The 15075-nt window shown below is 37.5% G+C and overlaps 1 protein-coding gene across 3 annotated transcripts; it reads left to right on the plus strand.

Moving 5' to 3' along the window:
- The first annotated feature begins 1022 nt into the window (after nucleotides 1-1022).
- LOC139697669 (epoxide hydrolase 4-like) lies at nucleotides 1023-14373 on the plus strand. Of its 3 annotated transcripts, XM_071596486.1 has the most exons (8): nucleotides 1023-1169; nucleotides 1276-1547; nucleotides 1646-1770; nucleotides 1892-2004; nucleotides 6707-6875; nucleotides 10235-10386; nucleotides 13695-13978; nucleotides 14057-14373. In XM_071596486.1, exons 2-7 carry the CDS (start codon nucleotides 1356-1358, stop codon nucleotides 13961-13963), a joined length of 1020 nt encoding a protein of 339 aa, XP_071452587.1. In that variant the 5' UTR covers nucleotides 1023-1169; nucleotides 1276-1355; the 3' UTR covers nucleotides 13964-13978; nucleotides 14057-14373. The 3 variants fall into 3 exon arrangements, with proteins under 3 accessions (XP_071452587.1, XP_071452588.1, XP_071452586.1); XM_071596487.1 differs by having other exon boundaries at nucleotides 1023-1228; nucleotides 1307-1547; nucleotides 13695-14373; XM_071596485.1 differs by having other exon boundaries at nucleotides 13695-14373.
- Nucleotides 14374-15075: the final 702 nt, after the last annotated feature.

Raw genomic sequence — 15075 nt, forward strand, 5'->3', positions numbered from 1 at the left:
ACGAACCACGTCCTTTAGAAAGTCTCAAACCAAGTTCAATTCCTTTAAAGGCACATCCTTAAATTTGTTTCTTTTCATGGCAACTTAACAAACGAAAATTACTATTATGGACTCGAAGACCATTTATTTTTTGCTAAATAAGTAAAATAATGCTGTAAATATTATCATTTGAAAAAGCGTAATACGCAATTAGCAAAATATAATAGACGGTTTCACGCATAAATTTGACTATCAGAGCGTATTCAGGTATTCTGATTGTTTGAAACATTTTCTATAAATGATTCTCACATTAAAAGGAATAAAATCAAGAACGAGCATTCAAAGAATTTTAACATTATATTTACAACCACACTTGTCCGTGTCGGAGCATGTTGCCCGCTGGAAGAAGAATGGACGTCATTTATGTAAACTCACGCACTTGTCGAACACCCCTTGAATGCAGGGCCTGAGCGCCTATATGTGACGTCACCGCCATTAGGCCGATGGATGCCTGGAACGAGTACGGAACGGATACGTCCGGTTTCGGAGGACTACATTTCTAAAACAATAGAAGTGATTTTGTTCCAGTTATTATTACCACGGTAGTTATTCGCTGTTTTTTCTTCAAATGCGGTCGTTCTTTTCCAAAATCTGCCTTCAGCTTGTCAAGTAATGATGCGTGATACTCGCCCGTTATTTTTTACCTATTTGAATATAATCGAAGAACATAGAGGGGAAGTGATTTTCACGAGTCTTAATCTATGACGATTCAAAGGCCCCAAGCATGAGAAACTAATTGAGATATCGGCAAGTCTGCACCATGGTACTAATTACTATTAGGCACAAAAACCTTGTCCTATTTCTGAGTGAGCCTGGCCTTTCCCCAAGTGGTTGATGACCTAGCTCCTTCGTGGATGTCCTTGAACTTGAACTTCGCCTCGAAAGAACACAGCGCTGCGACTTATTTTCGAACTAGCTACGGCAACCTGTTGAATACGTTGAGTCTCACGTGAATCGGCTTAGAGCGCTGCCAGCAGCTGGTCGGTTGGACGTGGAGTGGGTTGGGTAAATGATGGAAAGCCGGTGAGCAAAAGAGCATTCAGATTGGGTGAAGGACCGGCGAAAGGTGGTGTTCAACTTGTATTATTTCAGAAGAGAAGACTCATTTCACATGACAGTGCCTACCTAATGTATGTTGTGTGAACTTTGAAATGCCTTTCCCTATTAGTCTTCCGCATTAATGTTGCACGTACGTATTATTCGGCACCTCAGTTCTTTGTTTTGACTACTTTGTAGGTACTTGGAGCTGCATATTATTGCATTATAGGTTTGGGAATAGATTAGGTCAAACTAGGAAGAATCTACTTCCAACTAAGATGAAGGCTATTTTGCTGAAGGCATTCACGTTGTCATTGGCATGTTTTTATGGATTTTGGGTAGTGGTGTATATCATCTTCTCTTGGCTACGAAACCCAAAGCAGAACATTTTAAAAGTGAAGGAACGGCCTACGCCCCCGGAATGTTTGACGGATTCAAGTCTTGGAGAGCATCATTACATTCAATTAAAGGTAAATACGCAGGTTATTTTGCTTAATTTAATATGCAGTTAATTTTACTTAATTGCTCACGCGAAGTTCCTACTCACAACTTATTCATTATATTTCAGAATGTGAAACTACATTACGTTGAAAAAGGCGATAAAAAGAAGCCACTTATGCTGTTTGCCCATGGATTTCCAGAATTCTGGTACTCTTGGCGTCATCAAATCAAAGAATTTTCGAAAGACTATTGGTGAGTTTTGCAAAAAAATTGGTCAATTTTTTTCAGCCAAGAAATATTTTTTTTAATTGTTTGCCATTTGGATTTGTCTATTTGTATGATGTTTTTTCTTTTTGTGCAAAATTTTTTAAAGGACTGTTGCTGTTGATTTGAGAGGCTATGGGGATTCCGAGAAACCGAAGAGGATAGGAGACTATACCAAAGCATGCATTATAGAAGATCTTAAGGAGCTTGTGGTGGCTCTTGGTAAGCGGCTGCTCTAACAATCCACAGTTTACCGAAATATTAGTCTTCATTGCTGCCACCTGACAATGTACACTTCAAATATTTCATTGCGCATGTGTAAGTGGGGAAGTTTTTGTACAACAGGCATTGATGTGCGTCTCATGATCAAACAACAAAAGTGAATAGAAATTTCACTAATCTCCCAAGTATGTATATTTCCATCGCAACATGCGGACAAAATACGGATAGCATTTGTGTAATGTTCTGAGGAGGTTCCACACATTAATTTGCTTAACTTGAAAGATTTGATGGAATTGAAAAGAATTGATTGATTCAGATGTTATTTCGGTGATTCATTAACTTTCATGGAATCAAGAACCATCCAGGTAGATACAGGTTGAGTGCCTTTATAATGCTTTTTTTTATCATTTTCCATAAGTTGTTTCCTTTTCATCGTCTTAGATAAACCGCCCAATTTAAAGAATTTTGAATTTGATTGGTTCAGTCTAATTATTCACGTTTGAGGTGGGTGTTTCGTCGGGTTCCTTAAATTCAATTTCAAGCAAGAATAATATAAAATCTTTGGTATTCTCCATTCCCCTCTGTCATTGCCTCTTTGTGTTGTTTTTAGCTTCCCATATTGGTGTATCTTAGTGTGTGATTGACGTACACAATGATTTCCAAGGTAAGGTTAATGAATTTTCAATCTTGAAAGTTGGAAAAAATGTGCGCTAAACAAAAGCTGTATATCGATTTCGTGCATGTTGCATCTGCTCGAGTATGAGGTGGAAATTAGTCACAAGAAAATGAAAGTATGGGTATTATCAAGAAAGCTTTCCTTTGAAGTATGAAGAGTCAAAATAAGTGTGTATCAAAGAAGTTAATGTTTTGACAGCACGATGGAAGGAAATGGACACGGTAACTGGGGCATAGAAGCATTGATGGGTTAAATTTCTTCTCTACATTTGATAAGATGGCATTGATGAACCACACTCACGGTGAAGATGCAAATAAGACTTAAGTAGAAAATAATACACAGTATTGTTCAGAAACCTGATTTATGAGGCCAGAAATAAGATTAGCTGTGTTATTTTGAGGCTTATGGTTGTGGGTGCACATAAAATCGGGTGCATAGGGAGTTAAAAGAGAATTTGAATTAACAAATTTAAGTTTAACTTTATAAGCACTCGACCGGATATTGAGGGATCTGGGTTCATATCCCAGTCAAGGCGAATGATGTTTACTCTCTGAAATTGTTGCATTGAAATTTAAGTGAGTTCAATCAAAGTCCTTTGTCAGCAGGGCAATACCCTCACCTCATAACCGAGGGAACATTTTGTCCAGTTCATGCTTAGGTTGGTTTTCCTCCACCAAGGGATTGGGTGTTTCTGATTGTCATAGTTATTATATATTTTTGATCCAATTTGAAAGGCAAAACCTTTGCTGTTTTTGGATTTTTATATATAAGGAAATATTATTGATAAAAAGAAAGTGATTATTATGGAGCGGGTATGATTGAGAATTAATTATACTCAAGAAGTTCTCTCGGGTTTCCCACTGGGTCAGGTTGCAGTACACCGACGTTTCGAAGGCTGACTCTGCCATCGTCTTCAGGGTGAAGTGACTTCACCCTGAAGACGATGGCAGCGTCAGCCTTCGAAACGTCGGTGTACTGCAACCTGACCCGGTGGGAAACCCGAGAGAACTTCTTGAATACCATACGCCGGGAAAACCTGAGATCCTTAATTAATTATACTGTTATCTCTAATCTACCGGTTGAGGTACATTTTGGGTTGACAGGCTATTGAATGGTACAGCAACAATTCCTTTATCTCTTTTTAACAAATCACAACCTGACATCCAATATTTCAATAAACATTTCTTCAATTCTGCATATTTCTCCCTTCCTTCCCTTCAAAATCGCAATCCTATTCCCCCCAAATTACTTGCCAAACATTATCCCCTCTATCACAGAATTCAATATACATCTTTCCTGCCTGATTTATTTTCCTTTCATTCCACTTTGCCTTTTCCATCCTTCTCTGCACCCACATTTCAAATACCTCCAATCCATACCTATCATCCTGTTTCAGTGACCGTGTTTCCTTACCATACCAAACCATGCTCCACATTAAATTATTGAAAAGCTTTTTCCTAAGCCTAATCCATACTAAATCATTTATGATCAATTTACTGTACACCATAAGAAATGAAAATTTTGGTGACTCTAAGAAAAATATTTGATGTTTCAATAATTTTACCCTATCCTATTCTTACAGTTTCTTCACCTAAGCAAGGAAGGGTATAAATAGGATTGGAATATTTGATGTAATGAAGGGAGAAAGAAAGTATACGGAGATAAAGAGGGGCTGGTTGCAGAGTAGGATATCAAGTTTTGTTTTATTAAGAGAGATAAGAGAATCATCGTTTTGCCAGGTAATGTGGCCACCCAAAACCTACCTGAACTGGTAGATTACCAATAATAATATTATCCTGTTATAAATTTTGAATATATAGAATTTTGGTTTGATAAAGAAGAGTAAGGAAGAAGATATACTTGGTTAGCCACTTGGAGACTAATATAAAATGTTGCTAGAAATAATCGAGGGCAGGCAGGAGTTAAATATGGAGGAAGTCAACATGGTGTTGTATGCAATGAATATTTGGGACTATCCATACCCTTAATATGTCGACTTCCTGTGTTAATAAATCTGAAAGTAAAACAAGTAAGATGCTTGTAATTAATAAATTATTTAAAAATCTATGGTTTTTCCATCCACTTATATGGTATAAAATCGATATTTTTATATTATTAATTAAGCTACCGGTTAACATAGGTTTTGTGGATTTTCTTCACAGTTACACAAGTTGTCACCTCATTTGGTCGACCAATGTGATGCTCATATTTACAACTCGTATGGCCTTGTTAAACTCTTCTGCCCAATATTTTACGGTTGTAGACGGAGCAGACTCTCCCAGAGTAGAATCCAGTTCTGCTTTTATATTGCTTGGGCTGAGGCTTTTCAAATAAAAGTATTCTGTCTCGTAATAATCACCAATTTTCTCCATTTTCACAAATTCACTGAAAAGGTTCACTGTTGATGGCTGCCAAACAATTACTTAACAATTTAGTGCTTACAAACTGGAAACATATGCTTTATAGATTGAATACTTTCTAATAAAGTGATATTTTTCAAACAACTACCACCATCTCTAGGTCAGTCTGGGTACTTCCGGGACCACCTTTGTATGCCTGGACCTGAACTATCTTCCTCTACTTCATGTTCCTTTTCCATGTCCAACCTTGTTGGCCAAAGTTCTTCATCATAGAGTGCCTCTATATATTCCTTTCATCTCTTGGATCTTTTCTGCTTAAACTATTGACTTACCTGACTTACCTCTAACTGTCAGCACAGATCTTCCCTTCTTACTTTCTGATGGTGATTTAACCTTGCTGTATAGCGCACCTATTTCACTTCCTTCCTCTGCAAACTTTCCATGTCCTCGCACTGTCTTCCATCATGCTGCTTTCGCTTTATTTGTTGCCCATCTCAATTTATTATTTATCTCTTTGTATTACCTTTTCCCTACCTCTTGTGTTTACATTTTTCCATTTTCTTCTCTATCTGTCTTTTTATCCGCCGAATTCATTAAAAATTGTTATATTAAGAACACAAGTGTAACAGGTCTCTCAGGGGATTTAAGCTGGGAGGCACTTGAAATATGAAGAGAACAAGTGAGGCTTAGACTTTTAGAAAGATTCTGAACAAACAGGTTTAACAAGGACACTAAAGGAATTATAATGACACCACAATACTTGGGTAGATCAGACCACAAAGGTAATAGTAGGGAGATAGATTCCGGTACAGATAGATACAAATACTCATTCTTTCCCATAACAATCAGAAATCATAATAGTGAAAAACCAAAGTCACTTTAGACTTATTAAAAACATTTGATTTAATAGTTGGAACAAAATTAAACATTGCAAAGATATCAGGTAAAATCATAGGTGCATGTGTATGTTAGTTGGAAGTTGGTGTGTTTGCATGTGTGGGGTGTAAGGGTTTTTGCATGGTTGTATTCCATGTTTCATTTGTGGACTGTATAAATTTGTGGCTTTTGCAAGCGGTTTGTTTTTCTTTGTCACGGATGGTGCCCTAACACCCCCCGCCACACAACCCTGCGGCGGCTGGCGGGGTATCAAGTAGATGTAGATGAATTACACCCTTCCTTTGTAGACTTTGCAAATCCTGGCAATGCGTCTTCCACCACACTTCTTTCGCTCTATTTGTTTCCAGACCCAGTTTATCATTTGACAGTTTATAATTCCTTCTCCTTAACTTTGTGTTCTCATTCTTCGATTTCCTTCTGTTATATTTTTATGATTATTATCTCTGTAATCCATGGTTTCCTTGTCTTTTTCCTATTTACTGTCTAACACCCACTGCCACACGCCCTTGTGGCAGCTTATGGGGTTTTATGTAGATGTAATCATCTCATCCTTGAGCCATGGTTTCCTTGTCCTTTTCCCATTAACGGTTCCTTTAGGTCCTCATGGGCTTTCGATATCCCTTTCTTGATACATTCCCATTTTTTTCAATAGTACTCGGCTCTTTACTGTCCTCCATGATTTTCTCGACAGCCTGCTTGTATCTCCCAAAATTATTGGCAATGATGCAAAAATGTCTGTTTTTAAGTTCATTGATTTTTATTTCTTCAGGAAAAGAAAAGTGCATATTGGTGGCTCATGACTGGGGTGGAGTGATTGCTTGGAGTATGGTGATGAAATATCCTGAAATGATTGAGAGGTACATCATAATGAATGGACCTCTTGCCATTGCTTACAAAGATGCTGTGATGAAGAACAAAAAGCAACTGTTTTTGTCTTGGTGAGAACCTCTCTCTTTGCTGGTGCCATTTCACTGTGTTGCAAATATACATGTCATGGTCTTTCCCATACAGTGTCGATATTAAATCTATTTCAACATTAGTCTTTCATTTGATTTTTCACATCTGATCCATACCACACAACAGTGAGGAAATGTGTGGCAGATGGAATCCATTCTCTGTGTTGACATTCTTCTAGGCGTCTAGTAATGTTTATTGATTCATGAATCAGCCATGGGAAATAGAATTCTTTCTTAGCTGGAAATATTCCTATAGTTTAATTCCATTTTGTGTTCAAGTTACGGCATAATGTGTTGAGTAGGGATGTGAAGAAAAGGCTCGTGAAAACTTTGATATGGAGCATAGTTATGTCCAGCATGGAAACTTGGTAATTGAAGCAGGATGGTAGGGATAGATTGGGTGCTTTTAAAATGCAGTTGTGTGGAAGGATGGAGAACGTGAAGTGGACAGAGAGGAAAAGAGATGAGGAGGTGCTGGGTAAAGTGGAGGAGAAGAGGGGATTGTTGGGAGAAATCATAAGGAGACAGAAAAAATGGATGCCAAGATGTTGATAGTCCGTGGGATGCTGAAGACTGTGATGGAGGGGAAATGTTAAGCAAACGAGGGAGAGGCAGAAATAGGACAAGGTTATTGGATGGAATGAAGGGAGGAAGGAATTGTATGGAGATGAAGAGGGACTTTGTTGTAGATAAGGATGTTGGGTTGTAATTTGTTAGGAGAGACAAGAGAATTATTTAGTAGTTATGTCCATCCTAAACCTACTTTTACTGGTAGTTTACCTATAATAATAATAATAGGAAGTTTCTTAATTCTGTGGTGAAGCCATATGTTTTGAATGGATTTAGCTTCTTAAAGTCTTGAGTTGATATGATTTAAATTGTGAATATTTTCATTTGCCGAAGTTTTTTTGTCTATGTTAAATGAGTTTGTAATTTTCCATTGACTTTATTTTATGGTACAAGGTGTTTCACTGGCTCTCAGCGGTATCATCAGGTACAAGTTACATGTACAGCTGTGGAATACATACAGGATATATGTAATGTGTATATATCCTTCGGAGAGAGAGTAGAGGGGGGATAAGGTGAAGGTGGGGGATCAGGTTTTTTGGGACCTCAAAGTTGGTGTTCGTGGTTTTTTGGTTAAGGAAAGAAGAGGTGGTGAAAACTTGCCTATGACTAAGCATTGGGTCTGGTCTGGGAATATTGGAGGGTGGGGGTTATATAGAATGGATACATAGAACCGTTAGATTTGTTTGCCCTCAAGGCAAAGGGTGGCAATGTAGGAGGGAGAGTCGGAAGTTGAGGGTGGGTTGGGAAATTTTCAGGAAGTGAGTGTCGGTGGTCAAGGTCAATTTGGGTAAAGGCAAAATAAAACAATATGGAAAAATGGTAGTGCTCTGATAGTGGCATTGGGTCTGGCCGTGGATGGGGCAACTGGGTATGTTGAACCGTTGGATTGGGTTATTTACCCTCAAGTGGAGCTTGAAAGTGTGAAGTATATGTTACTTATATTTTCATCAAGCAATAATTATGCCCTTTACATGCGAAGCAACTTAAATATGCTATTATTATTATGAGGTAATCTACTGTTTAAGGTAGATTTTGGATGGACACAACTACCAAATTAATATTTTTTGTCTCCTAACAAAACGTAATCCAGCAACCTACTCTACGTCAAGTGTAGGTTGCTGTATCCCTTCATCTCTGTGTTCTTCATTCCTCCCTTCATCCCATCCAATATCCCAATTCTGTTCCTTCCCTTTCCTCGTTTGCCTAACATTCCCCCCTCTATTACAGTCTTCAACATCCCACTGGTGATCAATATGCCCTTCATCCATCTTTCCTGCCTCCATAAGATTTCTCCCAACAAATTCCTCTCTTCGCCCACCATACCAAGTACTTCCTCTTTTGTTTTCTTCTCGGTCCATTTCACCTTCTCCATTCTTCTCCACACCCACATTTCAAAAGCCTCCAGTCTACGTCTATCCTCCTGCTTCAGTGACCTGGGCTGCGCATAACTATGCTCCATATCAAAGTTTTAGCGAGCCTTTTCTTAACAACCTTACCCAATGTCCCTGTCAACAATTCAATCCTCCTTGTGGAAGCCTCTTTCCCAAGTGCAATTCTTCTTAAGTCCCTGCTACTTTGTCCAATGTGGTGTAAAATACTTCTAACATACATATACTGTTCCACCTGCTCTAGTTTTTGCTCTCCTATTTCAATGTTTAGCTGAGCCTTTTTCTTTTGCAAATTGGCATGACCTTTGTTTTTTTAATTTTGATTCTTATCCCTTATCTTTCAGTCAGCAATGCTTACAACCCCTTGGCTGACTGACAAACTAGGGCAATCCTAACTGATTTTTTGAATTTCCCGCCTCCTTTCATACCATCTCTGGTTTTTCCATGCCTCTTCAACCATTTCCTCCACATATACATTGAAATCTACAAACAGACAAATACGTCCCGATTGTATTCTACATTCCTCTTGATTAGTGATTTCGTAACTCCAATGGCATCATGCGTGCCTCTCCCCTTCCTAAACCTAAACTTATCGTCCCCTAAGTAATCATCTGCCCTACTCTCTTTCCTTTTGTTGATGATCCTGAGAACAATTCCCCTGCCGACCCCAGTGGCGGTGGGGTAACGTCCTCGTCTGCCATTCCAAGGGTCGCGGGTTCGATTCCCGCCTGGGTGATTTTCCCTCCATCTAGTGCTTGGGTGTTTGTAAATGTGACCATTGTTATCGTTTTTAATAGTTCGTTGTAAAGGCCAAAATGTGCTGTTTTTGGACTAATACTGGATAAATAAATTAAGCTGCTTGGGAATTCAAACTTGTTGTTCTGTATTCCTCATATGTTGTACCCTTCACCTTTTTCGGAATAGGAACTAACACTGATCTCACTGTCTTCTGGCCAGATTTCTTCCTCATAGTTGCTGCGAATCAGTTCATATAGACTCCTCCTACCACATTTTCCTTAATCTTCCATTAGTTAAATATGCCCTAATACTAAAGAAAAATTCTATGCCTATTGTTAAAGTCAAAATAGTGTCTCCTGTTGGCCACTTTTTGTGTCTTAATAGTTAATTTATTTTTAAAAGATAAAGTCAAACTGATGTTTATATTCATGTGCAACCTCTAGGACTTATCTGAATATAGCAGACAAGTGTAATATTTCATATCAAAACACCTCCTTTGTATGGGAATCTTAAATCTTCATAATATTAAACATTACTTATCAGTAATAAAAACCTATAGCATGTTATGTAAAAATAGTCATATTTCAGATAATACAAATGGAGTTTGTGCTCATTAATTCACTAGAAAATGCCTTTACCTTTCAGGTATATGTTTTTCTATCAGCTTCCATTTTTACCAGAGATATGGGCGAGATTCCAAGACATGAAAATATTTGAAGTGCTCACAATGGGTAGTGAGTCCAATGCCATAACAGCGGAGGACATTGAAGCATACAAGTACACATTTGGAAAGCCAGGTCAGTAGTGACTGCGTGGTTTTATGCTTGGAATGTTTTTGATGTCATATTAAACCAAAGTTAGTTTTGATGTTACAGGCATGCATAGTGATGAATAACTAGTAGAATTAGACTCAATTGTATGATATTTTATTCTGAAAGAAGGTTGCTCAAGTGCTTGGCATGAGGCATGTTTTCAATTTTGTTTCATTTTCCGCATAGTCCCTTTTCTGGATCACATTGAGTGGTGGAAGGAACTATCTTGGAATACATTCCACTTGTAACACAGGTTTTAAAATTTCACAATTGATGTTAATGTATTCCATTTAGTTTGGTTCAATAAGAAATGTTATCTCTAATCTTTCAATGATGATTGAAATTGTCTCAGTTCTCTGTTCTGGTGCTCTATTAGAGAAAAGTAATGCACAGATATGGGAAACTAATAGCTTGATAGAATTCAAAGTGCAAGGATATGGACAGTTTGCATATGAAGGGAGGTGGACTCCACAGAAAAGTGAAAGCACCATCAGGAAGGAAAAAGGGATAAACATGCACGCTATTAGAGAAATGTCAAAAAATATTGTACCAAGAAAAAAATTAGGCTAAGTAAAAAAGTAGTTGAAGGAACAAACTATACGGTAAAGATATAAGGTCACAAAGCTTAGGCATGGAAAGATAATATAAGATAGATGAGGATAACTCATTAGGTCCAGGCATACTAGATAGCAAGGTAGAAAAGGTATGAAAGGAACTGAAATCAAATGAGGCTGTTGGGGTTGAAAATATTCCCAAGGAACTGTTTAACGATTTAGGAAACCATGGAAGAAAGAGTTGCCAAGAGGTAATCCATAGCATTTGTTAGGGAGGACTTGGATGGAAGATTCATCAGCTCAGTTCTTATCCCAGAGAGAAGCAGGCAATATATATGCAAGGGCCGTAGAGCGATGTTTGAGTTTGCTTGCAGACAAGACACATGCAGACTGAGGATTAGAGATCCTTAGTCTGCATGTGTGTTATCAATCGTCATTTCTAAGAGGAGTAAATCAAATGATTAATAAGGGATGATAATGTTTTTTTCAGGATAGGAAGAGTCATACATGATGCCATAGCAGTAATGAGGTCTCTAATAGAAAGGAACGGAGTAAAATTGCAGATTGATAGTTTGTTTAGTAGATTTCCGAAAGGCATTTGATACAGTAAATTAAGTAAAATTAATGAATGTATTACAGGTAAGGAGCATGGCTTTACTTTGTGAGGAAACATGTTTATAAAAGCAAGAAGATATGGTTAGGTTGAAAGCTTTTGATATATGTGTGTGTGTGTGTATGGGATGGAAAAGGTGTCATGGTTGACAACGACAACAAGTGAAGAAGTACAAGGCATTTTGTGAGAGATAGGGTTTTTGGGAGAAATCCAAAGGAGGCACAAAACATTCTAATTTTAACTAATTACAAACAGCATTTTAATTGAGTGCCCAACATTTAAAATAGGCGAGGTAGGTTGACCTGATGTATGGAATGGATGAAGGTGGAAAATATGTAGAATAGGAGAACACGTAAATGTAGTTTGGGTTGTCCATGTGTTTCTTCTTAGGTGAAACTAAGAAATATAGTGAGTGCAGTTTTATCCATCCATAACCTATAATAAAGAGTAGAATACGTTTAATAATCATGACATGATCCTGTTTTTCACTAATTTGACAATTTTATGTTGACTTGGCAACTGAAACCTGGCTGGACACTGGTATCCATTTTTAACATTAATTGTAGAAGAAACTACTCTAGATAGACTTTCCCTTCCATAGAAAAACATTCCTTTGCATTGAGGTAGAAATGATATTCATGTCGGCAATGATCACAGCATTGTTTTTTTTGGGCATTCCTTCTCTTTTCAGCTGTAGTTAAGGTCGAAATTAGAAATGTTCAAAGCAGGATTTATTTCCTTTATACAAACCATGAATCTAATATTTAACGATTCTCAACTAGTAAATCATTAATTAATCATGGAAAGAAAAATTGCAACTTTGTTGATTCCGCTAAAGTTCCACAAGGGCAAGCCTGAAATTACCATTTTTACTAATTAGCAAATCAGTTCCACTTTTTCCCAAATAAACTTATTAGTCTGAAGGTTAAAATGCATAAATATCACAGGGTAAAAGTCTCTGCTTGGCTGGGACTCAAACCTGGTTCCTTAGATTTCTGGCTTAGTGCTTTATCCAAGTAAACCACCAATGCATCTTCTAACAGTGGGAATTTCTAGGGATCCGGGTTCTAGTCCCAGTCAAGGTGAATGATATTTACACTGTCTAATTTGTACATTTTGATGGTCATTAGAGGACTCAGTTAAAGTATCCTTTGTGACAGCTCGCACAGATCTGTGAACCTGAAGGTAGTTTTGATTGGCAAGGGCAAAACTCGCTCCACAATAAGCTACAATCTGTATGTGAAGTTCACACATCAGTGAAGGTAGGAAAAGTGTCCTGCCTACATATTTTGTGTAAAAAGTATGGGGAAGTTTTTCCGAAAAATAGAAATATTTCGTATATTACTACAATACCTCAAAATAATTCCAAGTGCATCCCTTGAGCATGGACATACTTTTGCCAGTGGCTCTTCCATGATTCCAAGCCTCCCTGGTATGTGGGTTCTAGAAGGTCCTCAAGGATACATGTGCAAGCTTCTTTGATGACACTAAGGGTCCAATGGTGGTGTCTTTTAAGGTAGGGAGGATCTCACTTTTGGGAATAGGAAATAGTCTGCTGGTGCCAAGTCAGGACTGTATGGGAGTTGGGGAATCGTCGCGATGCCTTTGTAGAAGGTCGTTGCAAGCCGACAGTCAACTCGGCACTTGGTCATCCATCCAGACCTTTGGGACGAGTTTGTAGCACAGATCTTTCGTGTCACCAAAATTTCAGGGATAATGTCGTGCACTGTCATCTCATCAATGTCAATACAATTTGCGATGAAGCGCTCACTCAACGGGCGGTCTTAATTCAGCACTTTATGCACACGTCAGGAAAATAATGTTACTGATACTTTTCATACAAACCTTGTATAGCTATGAGTGAGTGTACATTTGTATGAAATTGCAAGTGTGAAGTAAATTTCAATGAAGCAACTGTGAAGTAAATTTCATTGAGACTGATGTGTACGTGTGAGGAGAGAGCTGTTTACAATGAAAACATCAAAGTTTCATTTATTCATGATTATTGTTAACAATTAGTATGTGGTCAAGGTTGATGATGTGATTGCCACTAATTGCAAATCCCAATAATCTTATTCCATTATTTGTTTGAAAAAATGATGAATAAAATTGTTCTCAATCTTCAGGAGCATTTTCGGGGCCTGTGAATTACTACCGAGCCAACTTCTTTGGATCACTGAAAAAGGATAGTCCTCGACAATTGAAAAAAATTACTGTGCCTGGCATGTTGTTGTGGGGTGAAAAGGACTTCTTTCTGGATATACGTATTGTGGAATATACGAAGAAATACGCTGACAACCTGCACACTGAAATTATTAAAGGAGCAAATCACTTTGTCCAACAAGATGAACCAGTCAAGACAAATGATGCAATGAGAAAATATCTTGCAACCTAATGATGTTGACTTTTGGTAATGTTACTTATTGAATTTTAATATATTTATATTTTGAATTTATTGATTTTAATGTTACTAATGTTAATTTTTTAGTCAAACAAAAAGCATGGGAAGAAGAGAAAGTATAAGTGCCTGTGAGTATAATGGTGTATGGGTTGCGGTGGATATTTTTTCTAACGACAAAAAACTAGCAGTGCATATCTGCTGGTTTTAAAATAAATTTTTTTGGGTCTTCCACATCCTCTTGCATCCTTTTCTTTTTGTTTTTGTGTGATATCAAATTGAAATTAGCCTGTACGAAACAGGCTTCACTGTAACCCAATGTTCATGGTTGAATTGGTCATAATTTACCCATGTTTGATGAAAAATGTATTTGATTGTGTTGAATAAAAATTAATATTTCATTAAACCTTAAATCATTCTCAGAATGTTATTTTCAATGATAAAAATCAGGATTTAATCACGACTGGAAAACCATGCACACATACCGTGTGGCAGGTTTGTGTGATATGGTAAAGAAAACCATCCGGCTTCGCTTCTGCTGTATGTTTGTGTAAGTGTGTCATATTGTTGGAAGTTTGAATATTTTAATCCCATAATAGGGGCTTATAGTGAATGAAAATAATGCTCACAGTGTTGGATATTATCATATGGTTGCACCATTTGCATCCTTGTGGCCTTTGCATTATTTCAGTACTGCTTCTGATGAACCAACTTTTCCTCTATTCAGGCTTAAGCCATCTTAAACAAATTTCATTACATATATTAATATGACTATGAACTAAAGTCCCTGTGTATTTTTTATTCGCAACGTAACTATTCAATTGTATCTGGCTCAACTAGTCATATAAAATGTAATCTTAAGTGCATGCAAATGGTGTAACTTCAACACTTTATTGCATGAAATTTATCATGATAGTTGAGGCCTGCTAGCTGAGAAATGTATTGCACATTTCATAAATGTCCCATCTCCCCATCAGTGTTTGTACTAAAACTTTATTTACCATTGCTGTGTACTTGTGGCATGTAAGACGGGGATGCATGTGGGATAATTTTCTTATTATCAGTGGGATTATCTTGAAATGGGAGAACTATCTAGAGCAAATATTATG

Source organism: Hetaerina americana, unplaced genomic scaffold, assembly GCF_022747635.1.
Source record: "Hetaerina americana unplaced genomic scaffold, ioHetAmer1.1.p SCAF_8, whole genome shotgun sequence".
NCBI lineage: Eukaryota > Metazoa > Arthropoda > Insecta > Odonata > Calopterygidae > Hetaerina > Hetaerina americana.

What these genes read in the sequence shown, in the direction of transcription:
- LOC139697669 (XM_071596487.1), top strand. Translation starts at nt 1,356, where the DNA reads ATGAAGGCTATTTTGCTGAAGGCATTCACGTTGTCATTGGCATGTTTT. An exon ending in GAATTTTCGAAAGACTATTG is followed by an intron (nt 1,771 to 1,891) that starts GTGAGTTTTGCA and finishes AATTTTTTAAAG; the next exon opens with GACTGTTGCTGTTGATTTGA. An exon ending in AAGCAACTGTTTTTGTCTTG is followed by an intron (nt 6,876 to 10,234) that starts GTGAGAACCTCT and finishes TTTACCTTTCAG; the next exon opens with GTATATGTTTTTCTATCAGC.